This window comes from Numida meleagris, chromosome 1 (assembly GCF_002078875.1).
Source record: "Numida meleagris isolate 19003 breed g44 Domestic line chromosome 1, NumMel1.0, whole genome shotgun sequence".
Lineage (NCBI taxonomy): Eukaryota > Metazoa > Chordata > Aves > Galliformes > Numididae > Numida > Numida meleagris.
The window spans coordinates 12,783,029-12,802,738 of NC_034409.1; the positions used below are offsets into that span (position 1 = coordinate 12,783,029).

A 19,710-nucleotide genomic window follows, 5' to 3' on the forward strand; every position below is an offset into this window, starting at 1 on the left:
GTCCTATTCACACATGCAAGAAATCATTCTCTAGATCTGGAAGACAACTTTTACTGTGAACTAAAAGCTTTGAACTGAGAGCAAGAAGCGATCTCAAAAACCAGAAGGGCAAGGACACTTTTTTGATGAATTAGAACTTCTTTATAAAATACTTCAACATTTTGCTAGTGATGATCTGACACAGCTTAAGTTTGACTGTGACAGTGCACAGAAAAGGTAATCATTTACTGAACCTAGCACCAAGCAGGTTTGAAGTTCTGAATTCCAGGCATTAAAAACAATATAAATGAGATTAAGCAAAGTAAGAAATCAAAATTCCCATCTATGACTGAAATTGCAAGTCTCATGCTCTTTAGAAATTTTGTTCTCAGAAAAATAAAATTTGAACCCTAGATCAGGGCCATGGGTCATGTCCTGCATGAACTACATTATGAAGCAGATTCCATACCGTATGCAGTCGAAGAGGAAGGAAAGGTCTGCTGGTTATTTGCATCCCTTAAACAAACAAAACCATGCAGAAGCCCAACAAACAGGGGTTTTAATAAGGAAGAAATCTGACCTTTGTGTTCTGTAAATAACGGTTATCATTGCAAATGCTACTGCAGTAAGCAAACCATAGTCTAGTCCCAGGAAAAGAGAAGCCACAAAAGCTACCACCCAGATGGCCTAAAACAAAGAAAAGCTCTGAATTAATATGCATCCTCTTCTGTTAACACAAAAACAATAGCATAATTCAGGCTGAAGCCTACGTATCTCTGCTGTTCAGGAACAGGCTATGATGTAATTCATCATGATAGCAGACTGTAATTGCCTTAACCTTTGAAAAGGGCATAAAAGCTCAAGGCACACTAACATAACACCTGACAAATTGTCCCATATTAATTAATGCAGTAAGTCCTGTTCTCCAAGAAATGCTGTGTTAACAGCAGACTCCCAACACTGAAGGATAAAGAAACATACAAGGCATGCAAAAGTAGCTCTCATTTATTTCCATCTTACACCGAGCAGTGGGACTGGCCATGTTGCAAACCTTGCAATGTGAACTGTTAGCAATATAAATAAAATACACAAAGAAGAATTGCTGTAAGAACTCCTGAACCATTAAATTGTCTTTGGCTGGATGAGACACCTGATTCCATTCATATGGTGAGAGGAGATTGCTATTGAAAAAGGGAGGACTCAGTGCTTCAAATGTGCTAAGGTCTCTGTGCCATACCATATAGAAACTAGTTGCATTTCTGAGCCAGGAGGACTACTTCACAGGTCTCAAAGAGCAGCTCAAGCCAATAATGTGGACATATCATTTTATTCTGATGATCTCAAGGATTTAGTTCTCTGGTTGTCAAGAATTTAGGAAATCATCATATATATATATATATATAAATATATATGGTTGCAATTAACTCCTAAGGTTGAGTATACGCTCCATGGGGTCAAGGACTACCTATGTGTCAGAACACAGTGGTCTCTGTCACATTTCCATGTTCCCCAGAAGTAAGCACACCGCTGCAAATCACAAGTCATCTTACTTTAGGTCAATAACAAACTAACATTAATCCAGAAAATCACTCCGGGCAGGTTTCTGGTTTGTCTTAGAAGATGACAAATACCTTCATGTAGTTTTCTCTGCTACTCTGTATTTCAAATTCCTCTCAGGCATTCCTACAACCTTCAGTACAGTTCCTATAGCAACACTGCCAAAGTTTTGTTTACCACAACTAAACTGCTTCTGACCTGAGCTAAGGGCTGTTGAACAAGCACAAAAACACTCTTGTCTGCAACAGATCACTCTCCTTAGGGTATTTAATGTCTTACCTTCATCTGCAATGCAACCCAATTTGTAATTCTGTGGTAAGTTTCTACACTGTTTTGGAGGACAGGAAGGAGTAACACATTTAGTGTAGTAAAATAGATGCTCTGAGCTGCACATTACTCACCAGTTCAATCTTACTGGTTCTCCAGAAGTGTGCAACATCTCCAAACTGTTTAAACATTCCTTTCAGGTTCACCATTACAATTGCAGCTAGCACTGTCTAGGAATATTAAATGAATGTTATTTTCAGAAGCAAAACAAACCTGCTTCAAAGCATCAAAAATAACTGTTCTCTCTGCTCATAAAACTGATATACGTCTACTGAATAGATGTTCAGCTTAAAAAACAACTTTTGAAATAGTTCTGTGGAGATAATACTTTTCCAGCCGCAGAAATGGCAAGCCAGAGTCAGTACAGTTTGATTTACTCTCCTTCCTGGCAAGAGAAATCATGTACTCCTGGGCTTCAGGCTGCTGCAATTATAGTGCCTGCAGTACTTGAAGCAGCTAGACTGTAATCTCAGATTCAAGTTTCTCTGCAATATCTTATAAAAATTCAGTGACAGTCATATAGGTGTAAACCAATATACATCTCTTATTAAAAAAAAAAACAAAAAACAACAGAACAGGAATAGCATATCATCCCATTCATGTCACCAGAACTAAGTATATATCAGTATATATTTATTCACATGAATAAATTCTAATACAAATATTAAATACAAATAAAGTAAAATTGCAGTAAAAACAACTCTTGCTGAGCCATCGTCATCAACCCTCTCCCAGCTGATTTATTACTTCCATTTAACTTTCTAACCTCTTCCTAGAATTCCTATGCAGCAACAAAAGGGGAATCATTTGAAGATATTAATTTTATGTCTTAAAAACAGAGTCTGGAATGGTCAATATTAAAAACAATAACAACAAAAAAAACATGCCGTATTTTTTCAAAATATTTATTAATTGTTAATCTAACACAGCAAGAATCTACACAGAATTTTAGGGTTTCTGAATCAAGCCCTAGCTGTTTGCTTACTCATCAACCACTCCACAATCTCTGTTTCAAGCAATACCAGCTGGCTTCTGTTTGCTGACATGCAGTGCCTAGCAGGCAAAACTACCTTACCTGTGGAAGTGGTTCAAAGAGGTATCCAATTGCCACAATTACCAACAGAACCATAACTGAAGAGAGCGCACCTGCAATCTGAACAAAATAAGCAAGAAATGACATCTGAATATCCAGAACTGCCCCCAAAGGGCAGTATTACTCATTAGTCAGTGCTTCTCGTGCTTCCCAAAAGGCTGGTTATTTGAGTCATTTTTGATCCCTCCCACTCAATTTGTCCATTTTCACTGTTGTGCAGCCTTCTATCCTGGCCCAACCTGGATATGAAACAGGGGAAACAGCAGATATTTCTTCTGGCCAAGGCAGAGAAATAAGGCAGTCTAGTGAAACTTCAGCTCTGGAGCACCAAGAAAGAAAAAGAAAAAAAGCAAACTTTGGATCCAAATTTGGGTTTGCATACCTGAGTTCTTCCACCAGTGCTTTCCTGAACAAGACTCCGAGACATTGAGCAAGTGATTGGAAAGCTTTGGAAAAACGACCCTGCAGAGTTACATATTCCCAAGGCGATCAGTTCCTGGGTTGAAAAAAATCAGAGCAAAATGACAGGCAGTTATACCTAGCAACTGCATGAAGGTGGAGCTATCCATGCATAGTAATAACCACTTCTTATTTACAGTGCTTTTAGAGCTGCCTTATCGTAACTCGTGCATGTGAGAGAACCACAAGTACAAGTTAATGCACATTAAATCATCTGTTAAATGAAGTGTTTGATAAAGTGCTGGAGACATTTCTCATCCTTAAATGTTACTGTGATTAGTGAGACTGAAAATTAAAATGAATGACATAATTGTTTGCTTTTAAGAATTTCTTCAACTCAGGGATAACTTGAATTTTAATACTAAAATTGCATCAAAAATGGTTTCTCATACAAATAATGTTCTCTGCTTTCTATTCTAAAATATCTATTTATTAAGAATAAAACAAACAACAACTGTATTGCCACCCACAGGACAAACTAACTATTTCCAATGGATGAAAAATGAGAAGCTTCAAAACATCACTGGAATTTCTAAACCATATAGAATAGTTCTTTGGTACAGAAGACAATGTACTTATCACATGGGAACTCTACGTTTCACTGTGAAAGAACACAGAAGTAAAACAGCTGCCCATCAGGACAGTAGCCTAAGTAATGGCTCTGTCAACAATTATTATTCATGCACATGTCCAACTTCAACCAAAGCTTCCCAAAACAAAGGTACAAGTGTAACTAGTTATTAAAACAGAGCTACAAGAGCTTAAAATAACTCCAGGCATTTAACTGTGCAGGCTGTCAAAAGCTTGACTCCGTGAAAGAAAAACTCATTCTTGTCCAATATGCCCTTCTACTTTAATAAAGAAATGAAGGTGATAGCAAACATTTTCCACAGAAAAACTCAAATACTTTTACCTGATTCCCATCAATGGCGTAACCATGTTTAAGGGCAAAGATCTTGGCCATAGATACAGCCATTGAAAATCCAACTATTGCTATTGCTACTGCATCTATAAATATTGCTGGGATGAGCTGAATCTCAGGAACTGCTGGTGCACTTAGCCTTGGAGAAAAAATAAATGGTTACAATTACTATAATAAAATCTACAAGGTCTATGAAAAAGGTATAGTTTGAATAAGAATATACCACCCCTACCCTTGAGGAATTTTCCCAACAACATCCACTCCATACGACTCGGTCAGATTCATTCCAGCTGAAACTCCTGTGCCGATAATGACCTAAAACCCGCAAACACATCATGAGCTAAGAAGAGAGAAATACATCTGAAGGAATAATAACAGTTAGCTTATTGTAAATAATACACAAAGGATAACATTTGTTTGTCAATCAGTTTTCTAAGAGTTAGAGGCTACAGAAGCAGATAAAAAGGAGGAAGTTCTAAAGTCTTCCATTCATCACCTTGAACTCTTGCTGATTTCATTTTCTGGAAACAGTTAGATGGAGCATGTTATGGTCTGCTGCGAATCACTCAAATGCCCTTTGCTTGAGCGAAGCCCAGGTAGAATAGCATGTGTTAGGAAATACAAACAGCACCACACAAGAGCAGGTATTAGGAAACTCAGTACAAGAGGAGGTCTACACTGCCATATTTTCTTGTGCATAGTATCCATGTTATCTGCAAAAATAACTGGTGCAGGAGCAAAAAATATACCGTTCTAAGACTGTGTTGTTACTGCCTTACTATCAAACAATACTCTAATGCATCTTCTCCATCATCTTTCAGAAGCACCTCCTTTCTTCGTTCCTCATACAGAGATTGTATCCATGCCTTCAGCTTCTCCCTTGGCTGTGATTTTGTGCAGGCTGTTTGATAGCTCTAGTTACCTGAGAACTCAGTTTTAAATCCCAACACTTTTAAAGATGAAAGTTAATGTGAGATGTGGACTATTAAGATAGTCTGATACTTGACTGCAGGACTGATTGTTTTAAAAGACTACTCTAAAATCCATGGATAAAGCAGTCTCAGAAATAGAGAAAGGATGAGTAAGTACCAAGTCCCACTGGTTCCTGCTCCTCTTTCTACCACTGCATTTTAAAAAGAAAGCAAGTCCTGCAGAACCTCTGGAACAGACATCCATAAGCACCTTTCCTCAGAAGGGGATTCCAAGCTCTTGAACTCCATGCCGCTCAGAGGCACGTCATGCAGAGAATCACTCAGGTGCCAAAGCTCAATTCTTCTTTGGGAGTTCATGCCTAAAACTTGGGTACATTAGCACCTAACCTCACGAGCACCCAAGCACTCAATTGGACCAAGTCTCAAACAAATTATGTTCCACAGAAGTTACTCTAAAGACCCACGAGACTTGATTAAAAAAAAAGAGATCAATTCTGCAACATCAGAAGAGGTATATAATTTAGCTACAGAATTTCACAACTGACTTACCACAATGATCTCCATAGGAATAGGAACTGGTAGTTTCTTCTTAAAGCGAAGATTGATTTCCTTGCCAATCAGCAATAGAGCAATGCACGTTAATCCAACAATCAGTGCAGCAACGTTGGTTGTAGTTATTTTTGAGAACACAGCAGCTAGGCTCTGTAACACAACAGAATTATTTCCGTGACCATCATATTTGTTCAAATTTATTTTCTTAGGATATTTGCCACTGCTGATTTTATTCAACCTCTGTAACTGCAGCTAATCATTGCTTCACCAAAATCGCCATTGTTCCAATAAAATACAGAAGTTCAGAGTATCTCAATGAGGGAAACAGATTTGCAACCTTTTGTAGTATCAACCTTACTCAAATAGGTCAAGCATTTGGAGAAAAATTGCTGTCACGGGGGAAAAAGTCTAAAACACATCCCTTATCCTCAGCATTTTCACACATATTTCATACTGGCAGCCACCTGAAAGCAATAAATACCAATCCCTTCTAATACCTTCAAATATTCTTTGGCAAGTCACATCTATTCAGAGCTGCAAAATCCATTCCTAAAGGATAAACCTGCTGATACCACCATTGGAGTTACCATAGCTATATGGTAATGATCTTGCAACAACACCGAACTGGCTATTATTGCAAATTTCTTTCAGCTGACAAACATTATTAGAAGGGTGTTAAAAAAGGAAGGTCGCTGAAACACGAGTTACTAGAGGGTAAATAATTCCTCTACCCATTATTCCATCTTCTTCCACAGCATTTTAAAAAGATGATATAAACGACCCCTGGAGAGGTCTTTGAAAGAAGATGTACATATCTTACTTTAGACAGAAGGAAAATTACAGCAACTACTAAGATATTATCAAAGTCCTGGCAGCTTATCTTGAATGTACACCTTCCCTTCTATTTGTTTGGCAGTCAGTATTTCTCATATCCATTTAAGTGAACTATACAACCAATTTAGCAAATTATGATTTAGCAAAATAATTTAGCAAACCTGTGTGGCCCTGTTTCCACAAGGTTTGTTGTATCTGGGCAATTACACAAGAAAGATTTCCAAGAAGCATTTTCTACAGCCTTCATCACTGCAATTGAAATAATGATTACTCAGCAATAAAAAAGCTTCAATCTGCTTAAAAGCTTTGGTTTTCATAGATACTTGAGACCTTCCCTATTCTTCTACTCAAGATTTCTTGTCTGCAAAATTGGAGCATTGACTACATAAACTTGGAGCTTCCAAGAATGGTAGGTAAATCAGATCCAGATGCATCTCAACTCTGCTTGTTTGTAACAGCAAGAAAAGTAATCACAGAAGCACAAAATGGTTGAGGTTGGAAGGGATCTTCAGAGGTCATCTAGTGCATCGTCCCTGCTTGAGCAGGGTTCCCTTAAGCACATAACCCAGGACTGTGTCCAGGTGGCTTTTAATATCTCCAGAGAAGGAGACACCACAACCTTTCTGGGCACCTGTGCCAGTGCTCATTCACTCTCAATTTTTCTAATAGAAATCATAACCAAAGCTTTAAACTTTAAACTTAAAGTTTTGGTTATGATTTCTATTAGAAATGTCCCTTTAAACAATACTTTGCTGTATGGGATCTATTAAGTTTCTTTCCAAGTACAACTGTCAAATTTAAATTTAAGTGAACAAGAACTTTTGGATTCACTGAAGTCATGTTAACCAAATAACAGCTTTACACTGCACGGTTTCCCTTCTCTTCTATCATTATGTATCAAATGTTGTGCATTAAACAGAAGGTGTGTGGAAGATAAAACTATGAGCTATGCCAAATACTGGATCATGGTATGCTCCAAACAGTCAGTTCTAATGTTTATAGTCTTTAATAAATAGCAGTGTTTTACATGGAGTGCCTTTCTTTAAAAATAGGTTTTTTCCACCACTTCAAAGAACAGGTACATTTATGATGGCACAGCACTTTATATCCAGTCACACTACAAAACAGCTTACAGACAGGAAACAAAGAATATAGCCATCAGGAACCATGTGTGAAATTAAAGAAATACAGACCGGACAAGGTTCTGAGAATAACATTTCCTACTTCAGCAAAACATTTCTGGTTTACATAAAACATGTCATACAAAGCTTCAGGCTTCCATTTTATTAGGAGGATAGATTTATAGTAGCACGTTTTCCTACAAGAGACTCGTTCCAATGAGTTTTATCTCCTAATGTTAGAAAACTACATTTAGCAGAATCCTAAAATCTGCCCACCTTGGGCCATGCTGGTTCATTAAGTCTCACCCAAGATACGCTTTAAGATGCTCAGATATTGCTATAGCACTCAAGGATCTGACACCCAGTTTTCAATACTGAGGTATTATTCTAATGGTGCCAAAAAAACTTTTTTCTTTTTTTTTTTTTTTTAAATAGAAAAGTGCTTAAGTACTAGATCACGACAATGTGGTATTTGCATATTTAGTGAAGGTAGTTACTTACATATACAACTGAGAGGGGTCCACTGTATCGGCTAGTCTTTACTCCAAGTAAATACTTTAACTGTGAAGTGAAGACATGAACTGCAGCAGCAGTAGTAAATCCTCGCACCAGAGGCTCTGTTAAATAGATGGCTACAAACCCAAATCGAAGGAAACCTAAACACAACTAATGAAGAAGAGAAACAGGAACCATGTGACTCTCATTGTAACCCAAATCTCAGCACTACATAGCAGACAGACCACATCTTCTTATCCCCAAGACAAATCAGGCAGCCCTGAACCTGGCTCTTCCAAAGTCACAATTCAGTAAGCAGCCATCAGTGCACCAGATCTTCCATGCAACTGGCAGGTGCAACACAAGACACACGTAAACAGGTGCCTGTATGCATTTATGGACATATTAGAGAACATCAGATAGAGTTCTTTTCTGACAAGATTGGAAAAAATGAAAGGGGAGGTCCTGTTTTTCCCAGTCAAGCCAAGATGCCCAGACACAGACTCGCATCCCATGCATCCCCCTGCAAGCCAATTCTGCTACATGGCTGCCGTGAAGAGCCTGCATTCTACAAAGCACCCTGCTGAAGCATGAGTCTGTTGACTAAGATCTGCTGCCCCTTGCAGCTGCAAGTCTAGCAGTGGCTCTTACAACAAACTGTGTGCACATACCTGGATAATTCCTGAAAGAAAGGCGAGGGTCACAGCTACCTGCACCCGCTTGTCATCCCTAAGACTGTAGTATTCAGAGGCATCTGTAGCATTGGTTGAGTTATAGCCTACAGAAATCACTTCATCAGGCACTTGTCTCACAGCAACCCCACCAACCATCATACTAATCACAGCAAAAGTGCCTGAAATAAGGGGGAAAGGAAAACAATTAGTTACAATTCTGGCAGGTGTACTGAACAGTTCTAGGCTTCCTTACTAAGACCTGCACAGATCCATGGAATTCTTTGATAACAGAGTCTTAATTAAATAGCATATTTTTTAGTCCCAGCAGCTACTCCAGTACTCAGCATCACTGAAGCTATTTAGATATGGAACACAGACCTCTATGGTAAGTAAATACCATCAATTTTTCTATCTCAGTTTCTATTATGCAAATTAAAGAGTCACGGCCAGACAGATGGCTTACAACGGAGATGAAATCACAGTTCAGGAGTTCATAACACGCATTTCTAGATCTAACCACATCCCTTCCCTCCAGCCCCACCCCCTTTATTCTTTCCTAAGCAGGATGGATAAGTTAACATTAAAAATCTTGCTCATCCTCAACACAGTTGTGTATCTCTTATTCACTTAAATGTGAGTTTACGGAACACAGCCACACTTACAATTTATACAACTTAATTTTTACAGTTTTATTAGACACAAACACACAGAATTTCAGTTATCCATGCAGTTATACCTATTGATATGTGCTTGGAGGTCCCAAAAAAAGTATACAGAAAGACAGGATAAAATGAAGAATATAGGCCAAATACTGGGGGAACAGCTGCCAGCAAAGCGTAAGCTAACCCTAGAAAACAGACACAAATATTTCTGTTAGGCAGGAAAAAAAAAAACAATTTCAAGCAAAAAGATTTAAGTCTACTAAAAGTGAACTCATGTCATGTGAGCATTAGAGACATATCACAGCTTCAGAAAAGAAGTTTTGCACAGAATATTCTTACATACATATAATACTGTAAGACAGCGCCCAGAAACCTGGGTGATTTAATTCAGGAAACCACAAGTCTGTAACTACAGGCATTGCAGATGTGCGTGGGTATGTTTGTTTGTGTGCATGTGTCTTTGTGGTGGGAAGTATTTCATAATAGTTAACAAACGCATTTTGTTGCTTTTGTTCTGAAAAAATTAGTGAACACCCTGCCATCACAAATCCAGAACACGTTTGATTTTTCTCCTCCTTTTTAATCAGACATTATTTTCATGGCAACTTACGACTGATCAAACACTATCTTCCTCTCTTCCAGAATGAGTGGGATTACGTAACATTTTACATTTCCATAAAACATGTTCCTAAGTGTATAAGAAGCAGGGAAGCACTGTTTATGATCTGTTAAGACACAGACATTATAGTCTGTATTCCTTCCAGTATATTCAGTAAATAAAATTGCTTTGTTATTAAGACATGCAGTCCCGTGCAGTCTAAGTGCAATTCACACTATTCCCATTTGTTGATAGAGCTGGCAAGCATGAAGATAAAGCTGTGGGAGAACAGCACTGAGGGAAGCCAAGGAGGGATACCTCCCACAGTGCTCTCACCCCACGGGACTGAACGGGTGCTTACCATGGGACTGCGCTCACTAGCAAGCTGTGTGCATCACATGATATGGAGCGTAACTGTCCTGAGCAATTCCGGCAAATCCAGCAGTTCCACATGACTTGCGCTAAAGAGAATACTGTATGCTGGCTCCAGTTCACCTACACAAGTGCAGAGTCACAACACATGAAGAAGTTGTGTGTTGTTACTACATTCTGGTGGACTGCTCCAAACTGAATCTGAAAAGCTCAAAAGTCCAGCACAAATCAAAAAAGGATTCAGTGCTTTGCCCACAAAGGAGAGTTAGTGATACTCTATAACTCCTCTATTAATGTATTTTTAAATTCAGAGACAAAGCATTAGGTCATCCTAAAAGAACAAGCCAGGAAGGAATCTTCTTTCTCACCCAAGTACTCTTGTGCAATGCAATAACTGAGAGGGACTTGCTGATGCCTCGGATGTCCAAGGTCTAACCTACCCAAGAATTCATATTCCTAACAGAACTGAACTGATGATACTGTTATTTTCTTGCAGCGATGAGCTTTTAATTAAGTACTTCTGAAACTCACCTCACATGTACTCTCTGTCCCAGGGGCTATCTCATGCCAAGAGCATCAGCAGAACATCCTGTACCATAACATCCTGGCCTTTAATATTATGATGAACTTACCAGTAAAAGTGACTAGAACTAAAAACCAGTGGTGTCAAAGCAGGAAGGTGGGTCTACGTTTTAGAATACCCTTTTATTCTCTTTCCTTTTCATTTGTACTGGCATTTTTAAAAATACCATCAGTGCCAAGGAAATAAAGAGATATTGACATGACAGGAGTTCACCGCTCAAACCTGGCAAGACTCCCAGGCTTCTTTGACCTCATGCTTGCTATAATGACATCCTTTCCAGAAAAACAGAAGTTCATCTTATTTCTTTTCAGAAAGGGAAAGATCAAGAGCAGTTCAAGGGTATGACTGCAATCACTGAAGGAAAGAATAATGTTTAGTTTAAAACAAAGTTACAACATTAAGTTTAAAGTTCACTGCTTACCACTTACATTTTAGTGACCTTATCTGGTCCATCACATAAACTGTGCCTCAGTATACACATGGTGATGTTTGTGCCTAGTGCATGACAGATTTGTCTAACAGTTTACCACAGCACTGATCTGTTTAAGATAAGTTGGTGTTTATGTTTGTGGAAGGAAAAATCCTTAATTATATTAAAAAATGCATACATTTGGTAAGCTGCAGAAATCAGAAGGTCAATTGCACTAAGTTAGGATATTTCGTTACCTTAATGGGTCATCCCATAAAAATCTAGATTTCTGAGATTTACAGACTTATTCCTCAGACCTGCCTCAGCCCAAAGGGGAATGAGTGAGGTAGAAATAGGAAATAAGCCAAAGCTTAATGAAACTTAAGTAAACTTGTGTGTGCTTCATTACCCTTAACATGAGGATCTCGCTGGACTGGGCTCTGTTAAAAAAAAAAAAAAACATCAAGGAGTCTATCTAATCTGAGAACTACTGGGACAGTAGCTGTTGTCATGAAGCTGCCATTCCCAAAAAGGTGATGGCACCCCGTAATGACACTGCAGTAAAAATTCTGCCACTTTTTAATGTCACAGCAGTTCTGAAATTGCTGATAGTGTCAGGCTTAACAAAAGACTTGACTAGCCCAGTCACCAAGAACTGAAAAGAACAGTGAATATAGTTTCTCTCTTCTTCTACATAGTCTGCTCCAGCTTCAAAGCCTGGCTCTACTAGGTGTGAAACTTCCAACTAACTTGAGAGAAATTCCAAAGATTTTCATTCTTGCTACATAAGTTACTCTCGATTTATTTTCACCATGCCAACTGTTGCCCACTACTATATCAGCACAAGGATACCCACTTAGTAGTACCAATGTGCGGGGCCACAAAGGTGACTGGGGGCCTGAAGCATCTCCTTCATGAGGAAAGACTGAGAGATCTGGGGCTGTTCAGCCTGGAGAAGACTGATATTATCAGTACTCACAAATACCTAATGGGTGGGAGTCACATGCATGGGGCCAGGCTCTTTTTGGTGGTGCCCAACGACAGCAATGAGCACAAACTGGAACATATGAAGTTTCATACAAACATGAGGGTTTTACTTTGAGGGTGACAGAGCACTGGAACAGGCTGCCCAGAGAGGTTGTAGAGTCTCCTTCTCTGGAGATACCCCAAGCCCACACCTGGACGCTTTCCTGTGTAACCTACTCTAGCAAACTGGCCTTAGCAGCGAGTTGGACAAGATGATCTCCGGAGGTCACTCCCACCCCTATGATTCTGTGACTCTGTTACAGCTTACGCTGATGGCTTCTATCTTTAAGACAGAAGTCTATGGTTTCTTGCACATTCTTCTCTGAATGATTTCAGTTTGGTTACTCTGCCATGGTTGCTCTCTCATGGAGTACCCTGCTGGAACTACTGTTGAAATACGATGTCTATTATGTCTATTAGATACTGCTACACTGAGGGGAATTTGCAACAATTTCCACGATGAGGAGATAAGATAATTAGGTGCATTAAGGAAAGGTTTAAACATGCATTTAAACTAAAAAGTTATTCTGCCATTAATCTATGGGTATTTATCAGAAAGGTAAGTTCATTTCAGAGTTCACTGTACATTTTACAGTGACTTGCAATTTTGAGGGAATCCTCCTTTCTGGCTGGTCTGCAGAATGCTGTACTGACACATCTGAAAGGCCTATTCTATTTTCATAGGCACCCATTCAGGAAGCCAATCACTACCATAAAAGGAAACACAGAAAAAGAAAAGCAGAGAATGAATAAATCCAGAGAGAGACTCACCTTGAGGAAGCTGCATAACTCCAGTGCTTATACCTGAGATAATATCTCCTAATAAGTATTCCTTCACTGGGTAACGGGGAAGCCATTTTAAAATTGGTAAGAAACTGTAAAGATGAGACTTGGCTTTCTTAGAAGAACAACTGAAAAGACAAAGGAGAACGAAAAAGTTAGACATTAGCAGGTCAAAAAAATTCTTTCATTCCTATGCAGTGTAACAGCCCCATTAAACACAGACTCAGATCCCTGATTACAGTGTTTTCTGTACAAAGCTTAAGCACAATCATGACACTGGTTATTGCACACCATTATCACATGTTGGCCTTACAATCTTGTGAGGCTGGAATTCTGAGGGAAGCGAAACTGCTCAAGTCTATGCACAACGGGGCAGTCACACAACACTTCTGCCTGAGATCATCTCTCTAATAATCCCTGAGGATAACTTGCTTTCAGATAGTGTTTTTCCCTCATAGATCTCTAGACAATTTATAATGCTTTTTCCTATTCTTGCTTACTGTCAGGATGTTTTATACTTTTTATTATAACTTTTGACATTATTACATTTTTGTGTATTACATACACAAAAAAATTGTGTTACTAGTTCTTTTTACTATCACTGTTACCGACAGGCTAATTTTAAGGCTACTTGAGAATACAGTCCTCCTTTACCCTGAAAGGAAAGGCACTGAAGTCAGCAATACTGACCCTTGTGTCTTTTAGCAGAGTTACTAACTTTTTGAAACCCTGACTCAAGACAAACGAATAGAGCCAAGAAATATATCTCTCAATCCAGCACTGCCATGCATCATATGTTGATTCCAGTGTGGTAAGAAAGTTTAACCTTGTGTAAAAGGTGTAAAAATATAACACTGGAAGCATATAAATGCTTCTCTGTGCAAAGGAACCGTGAGAGAACTGCAGAAATTTGTTAATAATCCCAAATTGTCATGGAACTAAATGACATAGCGAAGAAGTTTATTGTTGAAGTGAGGGAGGAACTAGTCACTCACACTTCTTAAAATCCACTCTGCTCTGTAGATTTTGATCTACATAATTTTTATCTGGGACAGATACATTCTTTTGGAGTGGAATTAGGTGCCGTTATCATTAGAATAGTCAATTAACCAAAGCAAATCTCTAAGCATCAAATCATAGGGACACAAATATTTAACAGACGAGTAGTCAGGCAGAACAACATTACAGCAAGGAAAAAAGTCAACTCTGCAAATGAAGCACTGATAAATGTAATGCTAATGAAAACTTACTTATACTAGAAGAAGCTTTTCTTTATTATCCTCTGGCACTACAAAGCTAGAGTTGCACAGTTAAAAGCATTTTATATGTAACCAGCTGATACTTAGCTTGCAGTGCAGTTAGTTAAAAGCTAAAAGTAGCTCTATTAAATCCTCATTTGGCTAATCATTTAAGTTCTGCACAGCTGTCATGTACTTCAATTCTTCCATGAAATGCTCATGTGAAGTGCAAATTTGGCTGTAAGTATTTCCACATAAAAAGGATGGATGCTTTTCTGGGTCTTATGAATTCATGTGTCACATTCCTATCCTGCATATTTTTCCCTTTCACTTTGATGAAGGTAATTCAACTAATTTATCCAACAGTTTGTAATATAGTTACATATTTACATATAAAAACACATATATAACTTCATCACAGTCTTGCTGAATAATCAAACTATAACTACTGCTTTTATCTTTTAGACTTCTTTGAAGGAATTACCACCTATGTGCATGAAAAGAAAAGAGAATTAGAATGGTTCTAACCAATAAAATCAACATGAGGTGCAAAATCCTACCGACAAGAGTGCTCAATTTTCTGCCTCAAAGTCTGAGGTGTTCTTTCTCGTTTGTGCAGCTGTCCTTGCAAGATCTCTTGGTTATATATTGGTCTCTCCACACAATAGTTCTGGTTTTGCTCAAGACACACTTCACTTGCTTGAGCATCTTCCATAGCTGATCTCACTGAATCAAGGAAGAACAGCTCTACAGTCTCCACAGCAAAACCTGGAGGTAGAGAAAAAAAGTTTGGTCACTGAACGTCACTGTCTGAACCTCTCATTTAGAATTTCCTTCCTAAGAGTGTACTTTGACGAGCCAGGTACCAGAATTGTGAGCGAAGTTTAAAAACACTAATTAGATGATCAGTAACAGTAAATAAATAGATTATACTCATTATCTTTACCACAGGGAAACCATTATTTTTATGCTTCTCCTAGGTAAAGAAAACTTTTGCATTAATTACTCTGTAAATAATTGCAGAAACGCAAAAATGGAAGGGTATGCTCATGCTTATCTGCTCTCTTCCTCCTCAGTTTCTAAAGGAAATGTGAATATCGAAGAGAGATTGCTTTATTGCTGCTTACTCACAAAGCAGCACACCCATCTCCAAAACACAGAACTTCAGCTTTAACAATAAGAAAGCTACTTCCTTTTCCAGATAACCAGTGCTTCCTGCACCTATCCACCCTGCTTTCTCTTCCCTCTTTCAGAGGCTTCTTTTTCCAGACAGCAAGTATCTGGAGGACGTACAATTCACTGCATTCAAGGAACTGTTGTTTCAAAGCATGGTTTCCTCAGGTGGCAGAAAGAGTGGTGAGGTATCGGAACAGTCTGCCCAGGGAGGTGGCGGTTCAAGAAACGTGGAGAGGTGGCACTTTGGGACACAGTTTAGTGGGCATGGTGGTGATGGGCTGACAGTTGGATTAGATGGTCTTATTGGTCTATTCCAACCTTAATGACTCTATGATTCTGTGATACTGCTGTTCTCAGTCCTGCACCCACTAAAATGGGGTTCCATTGCCATAAACATCTGAACATGTTTAGGCCATACTCTGTTAATTACTTAGCCATGTGGTGGCTGCTTCTATAAATGTAACTCTGAATCACAGTTATTCATAATCTGAACTCTGACTCATAATTCAGAGTTCTCCAGGACTCTTCTCCCCAGGGTGATACCCCTGGTCATTTTGTACCCCATGTTTATAGAAGCAAAATGACAGAACTGAGGTATCATTAAGCAGGGATGCTGGCTAGCACTACATTTGACGACAGAAAGCACACACAAATACAGTGAAGAGAAGCCTAGCAAAAACTGAGTTCCATACTGCCTTTAAAAATAAAAGACAGATTTCAGTTAAATTCCTGCAACCTAGAATCTGAGATGACATTGATGTTTTTGACAAGCTGTGAATTAATAACAAAACAATACATGTATTTTAAACTGAATCTTACCACGATTATTCTAATCTGGGTAGAGATGTTACTTTTGGTTTGATACCTTAAAATAATGGGAAAAAGCCCTAATTGTGAACTAGGTGTTTGGGCTGAAGTCCAGCAAGGCATTTAAGCACGCGTTTGCCTTTAACCAAGGGAGCTAACCCAGAGGTGCTTAGTTTTTGACCGTACATCAATACATTCCTAGAAAAGGGTTAGTGCACAGAAATTAAACAAGCTCCACCTAAACACTCAAAGCTAACTACGATTGGTCCAATGCTCTGATTCAGCAAATACAGTCTGCCTAGCACCAACCTTACTCCCAGAGCATTTAGTCTGACAAAGGTGCTAGAATTTTCCACCCAGGGCTCAGTGTTCTCTACCTTCAAGAATAGATCTGGCCTGGCATTTCTTCAGCTCTCATTATTTTGTAAGAAAGGTTTTCCATATACAGTCACAAAAGGATATTTTACTGAAATTGTAATTTTCCTTTACATCACATTTAAGATTTACTTCAGCCTTATTGCATGAAATAAGACATCAAAAACGGGTTTACAAGAACAGTGGCACATCAAAGGTGCTATCAGAGCTTGTTACCTTTGTACTCTTGAAATGCATTTTAAGCTTCTTTCCCATCTTTACATAGCTTCAAGTCACTAAGAAGTCTGAATTACATTTTATTTTCTCATATTATTGTTTACCAAACTGTAACTCTCAGATCTGGGTCCAGTCAGCATTAGAACAGGATTATTCTACCCGCAATTCCCACTTTTTTTTTCCCATCTTCATGTTACCAGATGCACCTTATCGTATACTGCAAGCAATCACTTTCCATATTAAGACGTTAGCGGCCAAATACACATTTGTAGCACTTTTTTTCTGCACTAAAGTCTACCTGCCCACAAATACCACTTCCCATTTCACATCTTGCTCTGCTCCAGACAGTGAGACAGGCATGAATTCTAAAATAACTGAAATGTTAACTGCCCTAATGTAACACAACAGAGCACAAGCAACCCAGAAGCTTCCTAGGGTGCAGTGATTACAGTTTCCTGATAAAAGTGAGGGAGAAGCTGACAAGGGGACGTGCCCTGCTGGACCTGATTCTTACCAACAAGGAAGAACTTGTCAGGAACATGAAGCTTGGGAGAAGCCTTGGCTGCCGTGCCCATGAGATAAGGGAGCTCAGGATCATCAAATCATAGAACAATTTGAGTTGGAAGGGACCTTTAAAGGTCATCTGGTCCAACTCCCCTGCAATGATCAGGGACACCTACAGCTACATCAGGTGCTCAGAGCCCTGTTCAGCCTGACCTTGAATGTCTCTGGGGACAAGGCATCAACTACCTCTCTGGGCGACCTGTTTCAGTGCTTCACTAAAAGGATCCTGAGTGGAACAAGACATACAGCTGAATCACAGTCCCAGGCTTCAGAAGATCCATGGGATATGGTCACAGAAAGAAGGATCCTAGAGAGTTGGCTGATTGTCAAAGATCTTGAATTGTCAATTCAAGAATTGTCCATTCCAATGAACAGAAATTGAAGCAAGAATGGTAGAAAGCCTGTGCAGATGACTGAGGAGCTCCTGAAAAAACTCGTATGTGAGAAAGCATACAAGATGTGGCAGCAAGAATAGACGACCCAGCAAGAATACAGAGATGCTGTTTGAGCGTTCAGGAACAGGTTAAGGAAAGCCAAAGTCCGCCTGGAATTGAACCTGGAGAAAGACATGAATGGCAACAACAAGAGATACAGGTGCAGCAGCAGCAAGAGGAAGTTTACAGAAAACATGGGCACTTGACTGAAAAGGACAAAGGACCCGGTGACAAAGGACATGGAGAATGATTAGCTTTGCCTCAGTTTCTATCGGTAAAATCAGTCTTCAGCAACCCTAGTCCTTGAGACTAGTGGGAAAGTCCGGAGCAAGGAAAACTTATCTGAAGTGGAGCAGGATCAGGTACATGAACATTTGCAGGACAACCAGGGGATCAGGCCCAGCCAGCATGGGTTTGTGAAGGGCAGGTCCTGCTTGACCAACCTGATCTCCTTCTATGATTGAGTGACCCGACTGGTGGATGAGGGAAAGGCTGTTGATGTGGTCTACCTAGACTTCAGCAAAGCCTTCGACACTGTCTCCCACAGTATTCTCCTGGAGAAGCTGGCAGCCCATGTCTTGGACAGGTACACTCTTTGCTGGGTAAGGAGCTGGCTGGAGGGCTGGGCCCAGAGAGTGGTGGTGAATGGAGTTAAATCCAGCTGGCGACCGGTCACAAGTGGTGCTCCCCAGGGGTCGGTGCTGGGGCCTGTCCTCTTCAATATCTTTACTGATGACCTGGATGAGGGCATTGAGAGCACCCTCAGTAAGTTTGCAGATGACACCAAGCTGGCAGGAAGTGTCGATCTGCCTGGGGGTAGAGAGGCCCTGCAGAGAGATCTGGACAAGCTAGATCTCTGGGCTGAAGCCAACAGGATGAGGTTCAACAAGACCAAGTGCCGGGTCCTGCACTTCAGCTGCAACAACCCCAGGCAATGCTACAGGCTTGGGGCAGAGTGGCTGGAAAGTTGTGTGGAGGAAACGGACCTAGGGGTATTAGTCAATGCTCGGCTGAGCATGAGCCAGCAGTGTGCCCAGGTGGACAAGAAGGCCAATGGCAACCTGGCTTCTATCAGAAATAGTGTTGCCAGTAGGAATAGGGAAGTCATTCTCCCTCTGTACTCAGCCCTGGTGAGGCCCCACCTCGAGTACTGTGTCCAGTTTTGGGCCCCTCACTGCAAAAAAGACATTGAGGCCCTGGAGCGTGTTCAGAGGAGGGCGACGAAGCTGGTGAGGGGTCTGGAGCACAGGCCTGATGAGGAGCGGCTGAGGGAGCTGGGATTGTTCAGTCCAGAGAAGGGGAGGCTCAGGGGAGACCTTATCGCTTTCTATAACTACCTGAAGGGAGGTTGTAGTGAGCTGGGGGTCGGCCTCTTCTCTCTTGTAACTAGTGACAGGACGAGGGGGAATGGCTTCAAGTTGCGCCAGGGGAGATTTAGGCTGGACATTAGGAAATACTACTTTTCTGAAAGAGTGGTCAGGCGCTGGAATGGGCTGCCCAAGGAGGTGGTGGAGTCACCGTC

At 40.0% G+C, this 19,710-nt stretch overlaps 1 protein-coding gene across 4 annotated transcripts in view; it reads right to left on the reverse strand.

Annotated features, from left to right (window-relative positions):
- The window catches only part of SLC26A5 (solute carrier family 26 member 5), a 36,555-nt gene that overhangs the window by 6,864 nt on the left and 9,981 nt on the right, over positions 1-19,710 (reverse strand). The window contains exons 1-12 of one of the 4 annotated variants that reach the window (XM_021384545.1): positions 15,145-15,280; positions 13,367-13,506; positions 9,682-9,792; positions 8,943-9,124; positions 8,278-8,442; positions 5,819-5,971; positions 4,570-4,652; positions 4,329-4,476; positions 3,339-3,452; positions 2,939-3,016; positions 1,938-2,033; positions 560-666 (exon numbers count right to left, since the gene is read on the reverse strand). In XM_021384545.1, the coding sequence (XP_021240220.1) occupies positions 560-666; positions 1,938-2,033; positions 2,939-3,016; positions 3,339-3,452; positions 4,329-4,476; positions 4,570-4,652; positions 5,819-5,971; positions 8,278-8,442; positions 8,943-9,124; positions 9,682-9,792; positions 13,367-13,382 (1,253 nt within the window). In that variant the 5' untranslated portion in view covers positions 13,383-13,506; positions 15,145-15,280. Of the gene's footprint in view, positions 1-559; positions 667-1,937; positions 2,034-2,938; positions 3,017-3,338; positions 3,453-4,328; positions 4,477-4,569; positions 4,653-5,818; positions 5,972-8,277; positions 8,443-8,942; positions 9,125-9,681; positions 9,793-10,566; positions 10,701-13,366; positions 13,507-15,144; positions 15,385-19,710 lie in introns of those variants that run through there. The other 3 variants (XM_021384546.1, XM_021384544.1, XR_002434321.1) reach the window with 3 other exon arrangements.